This window comes from Aythya fuligula, unplaced genomic scaffold, assembly GCF_009819795.1.
Source record: "Aythya fuligula isolate bAytFul2 unplaced genomic scaffold, bAytFul2.pri scaffold_62_arrow_ctg1, whole genome shotgun sequence".
Taxonomy (NCBI): Eukaryota; Metazoa; Chordata; class Aves; order Anseriformes; family Anatidae; genus Aythya; species Aythya fuligula.
The window spans coordinates 97324-101455 of record NW_022473996.1 but is presented as its reverse complement, the minus strand read 5'-3'; the positions used below and the strand labels follow the sequence as shown (position 1 = coordinate 101455).

The 4132-nt window shown below is 50.5% G+C and overlaps 1 protein-coding gene across 1 annotated transcript; it reads right to left on the bottom strand.

Annotated features, from left to right (window-relative positions):
• Positions 1–926: 926 nt before the first annotated feature.
• Positions 927–1118, bottom strand: LOC116501658 (dynein light chain 1, cytoplasmic-like). Its single transcript, XM_032207248.1, has one exon. The coding sequence runs from the start codon at positions 1116–1118 to the stop codon at positions 927–929; it is 192 nt and encodes a 63-aa protein (XP_032063139.1).
• Positions 1119–4132: the final 3014 nt, after the last annotated feature.

Below are 4132 nucleotides of genomic sequence, written 5' to 3'. Positions count from 1 at the left end.
ACAACGGCTGCCATCAGAGACCCTGCGCCAGCTAGCCCAGGCCGCGTTGAGAAGCAAAAGCAACACAGAGAGCAAAACGTCAAGCCCAGGCAGGAGAGAGGCAAGGATGTGAGAAGCCTGGGCCGGGGCAGGAAAGAAAAGGGTCCTGTGGGATGGGATGAAGAGGAAGACGTTGTCATCCTCAACTCCAGGATCAAGCCCACGTTCCCCAGCCTCTGCGAGGAACCACAAGCCTTTCCTCACAAATAGAGCTGTCGCTCTACTGGGACCTCTCCAGATTGCCAAGACCATTGAAAAATAACTGAGAGAGGTCCCGCGATGATGTCAGCCAGCTCTCCAAGCACTCTGGGATGAATCCCATCCGGATGCATGGACTTGTATGGATCCAAATCTTTTAATTTCAACATTTTAAATTGGGGCTTGGCGTTCATTTTCCAAATCCAATTTCCAAGAGGCATCAGCGGAAAAAGAAAGCATTCGGGCTTTGTGACAGCATAGCCATGTTTCTTAGTGTATCCAGCAATACAAGAAAATAAAAAGAGGAGATGTTTGGAACAGGAAGAACAAAACACCGTCGGTACTCACATAGCACAAGCTGAAATGAGGCAACACTGTAGATGGCTAGAGAACTCTGAAAGTCCAAACGCCTCCAACAGCTCTACTAGCAAAGATGAAACCTTTAAGAAAAATAAATAAATAAAGACAAGGAAGACTTTTTTTTTGGTATTTTTCCTTTTTATATCCACAATGTAAGACCTTCTGCTATAGCATAATCCCTGCCATTGCCCTTGAAGACCAAGGTTTGTTTCCTCAGGAAGGCTGAAGTAACCAGCCATAGGAGCCAGCAAAGTCCTGTAACCAGATGCAAGTGTCAGGAGGAGCCCATGGTTCTAACCAGACTCGAAAAGAATAGCAACTTGGCTGAGCTAGAAGGAGGTGAAGTGCTTGCTCTCAGGAGTCACGTAGCTGCCACAGTTCCCTCCTGTGATGCAGTGCCAAGTGGGATTGTATTTCTTGTCAAATTCCTTCCTGATGTGCGCAGCAATGCCCTTCTCGATGTGCTTCGCCAAGGCCTGAGTGGCGCAATCAACAGCATCTTGCTGCTCCTCCTCTGACATGTCCGCATTCTTGATGCCTGCCTTTCAGACAGTCGCGGTTGCCTCCGGGACTCTGCTCGTGACGCCACTGCTCCGCTTTTGGGGGATTTGCTTCCAGGGCCTGGGAAAGTTGGGGATGCAATCTCCCACCACGTGCACAGGCACTTTGCAGCGAACAGGGAACACAGCCAATACCAGCAGCCCTGGGGGACGTGGCACACACAGGGTGCAGAGTGACACCAACAAGAGCAGTGGAGGTCCAGACAGTCATGGAGAGCAGGTGGACCACTGCTTTGCCAGGATCCCCAGGAACGTGAAGGAACAACGGCTGCCGGCAGAGCCCCTGTCCCAGCCAGCCCAGGCAGGGGTGAGAAGCAAGGGCAAAAGACACAGCTAAACATCAAAGCCAGGCAGGAAAGAAAGGAATCCTGTGAGATGGCATGAAGAGGAAGAGATCATCATCCTCAGCTCCTGGATCAACCCCAGGTTCGCCAGCCTCTGCGCAGACCCACAGGTTTTTCCCCAGGAAGAGGGCAGCTCAGCCAGCAGCGTGGACAGGGAGGCTGAAGCACAAGAAGCAGAACACCCAGCAAGCGCCTCTCCTGGCTCACTGGAGTCCACAGACACTGCACCACAGCTGCTCCCCTGGCAGAATGTCCCGAGGAAGAGAGGCACAGCACTCCTCTCACTGCAACAGCACCGTCAGAGAGCAGGCCAGCAAGTCCTCCAGCAGCCCCTGCTCTGGAAAACGAGGGACACAGAACACCTCCCCTGACACGTGGGGCTCCACAGTCGAAGCCATCAGCCTGTCCAAGCCCCAGTGAGCACAGCGCTGCCGTGATGGTAGAGAGCCAGGGACGTGTCCAACATACCTGCAGTGTCTCTGGAGATCCGAATGAAAGAGCCGAAATTATCATCACTGCATTCCTACTCCATTCTGTAGCCATCATCCAGGGAGCCCTGAGCGAGGCACCAAGTGCTCCCTGGGTCACAGTGCCCAGGCTGCCTCCTCCCACACCAGAGGCTGCAGACTGTATATTCTCAGCATCTACCTTAGCTGCAGCACTGGGGTTCCTGGCACACATGGGGAGCACAGTGCCAGCAACATGATCAGCCGGGGTGCAGACAGACAGGGAGTGGAGGCGGACCACTGCTCTGCCAGGGCCTGATTCCTGGGTATGCGCAGGAGCAAGGGCTTCCAGCAGAGACCCTGCACCAGCTAGCCCAGGCAGGGATGAGGAGCAAAAACAATGGAGAGAGGACATCAAACCGAGGCAGGGGACAGGCAACGAGGGAACAAGCCAAGGCTGGGGTAGGAAAGGTGAACATTTGGATGGAGACAACGGACGGACCCAGGAGAAATACCAGCTTGTAGAGGAGAGAGTTCAGAGAGGATGAGGGACTCTTCCTGCACTCAAGTCATTTGGCAACTTTGTACCATGGAAAATTTCACAGGTTGAGTTCCAGTCAGAGATTTTACTGTGGGTGAAAGCAACCTTTGCCCAAAGTCCCTATCATGCCTCTTTTACCCAATGCACAGTGGTACCTCAACACTTGGTGGTGGTGTAATACTCCCTTTTTCCAGTTTCAGGACTGAGGAGTCTAGCAGCATCACCTACCAGTGCTACCAAAGTTCTCTTTTCCTTGAGTATCCCCATGCTATACTGGTTTACATAGCAGCAGAACCACTATGAAACTACCCATGTGACCAGAACAAGCTCCAGAGAAGCAGCTTCCTGGGAAACAGGCTGGGCACCATGTAGAGACAATATTGGGATTGTCTTTTAGCAGAGGGCATCCAGACTTCAGCAGAAATGGTGAGACCGGTAACTGACCACGACATGCTTCCAAGAGACTGACAGCAGCAAATGAACTAAAAAGGGATAGATTCTGCCTGAGCTTCCAGAGAAATAAAATGTACATGGGGTCCTACCCATTAGCCATTAACGTACAGCTTACAGTGTATAAACAAGTACTTTCACACTTTTAACATTTCAAGCTTCTTGTTCGCTTATACTTTGCTCCAGTTCCTAGGATTAAATATTATCTTGCTTTGCTGTAGCTGTTTGTACTCTGACACTGGCCACAGATCCCAGAAAAGGTTTGTAACAGCTAAATTCTGTGCTCACTAACATGACCAATATGGAGGTTGGCAAAGCCAAGGCCTCCTCTAGGGGTGGGAGACTCAGAAATATTCAGAGATGAGACAGAGTAGAGGCACAGGGCATTTTGTATTCAACACCTCTGAAACTCCAGCAGCAGTTTAGGTTTCTAAATGCAGTTTAGGGGATACCTAGCTTTGAAAATGTTTGGTCTACCTCAACTTAGGAGAGGAACCTGTTAGTGATTCAGTGGGAAACACAACCGCAGACTGTGACAGATCCCAAAGGAAGCAGGGAGAAGCAAGGACGTATGTGTGCTAGGTGTCTGCAGTGGGACTGGACTTAGGCCAGATGGTCCCTTCCAGTCAAGGAAGACAACAGAGAGCTCCCATGAAGCGTGCAGGATAATGAAAAATACATACTATGTGAAAAACAGGGGGGACGGTTAGACAATATCACCTTGTTTCATTAGCTTCCCCTCTTTACAACCACCTGATTGGTTTCAGCATTTTTATTGGGCTCCACATCTGCTTGCACTCTTTTCGTCTGTTTGAGAGGGGTGCCTCCTACCCATTGGCATCTTTGCCAAGTACGGCAGCACAAAGCAATCCCTGCTGCAGGCCCTCATTTGGACAGACACGCAGTATAGAGATATGCTACTCATATGCATGCAAAAGCCATAGCATGGGTGGCTAAGAGCACAGAAGTAGGTGACCTCCACTGCATTTGTATAAATGACCATAAATAAAACAGAGTAGAAGGGAGATCTGGCCAGCATCCATAGCCTCAGCATCAGACCCTGTCTGCTTGTAGGCTGCTGCCCTCCGATGGCAAGCTGGAAGAGCCTCCCTTATCTCCAGAGCAGTTCTCTGCATTCCTAAAATGAACTGAGTTTTGCTGCTAGTACCTGCTGTCAGAAATTACAGTTTCAAT

Bases quoted from the DNA above. Each gene is read 5' to 3' on its own strand.
- LOC116501658 (XM_032207248.1), bottom strand. From the start codon at position 1,118: ATGTCAGAGGAGGAGCAGCAAGATGCTGTTGATTGCGCCACTCAGGCC.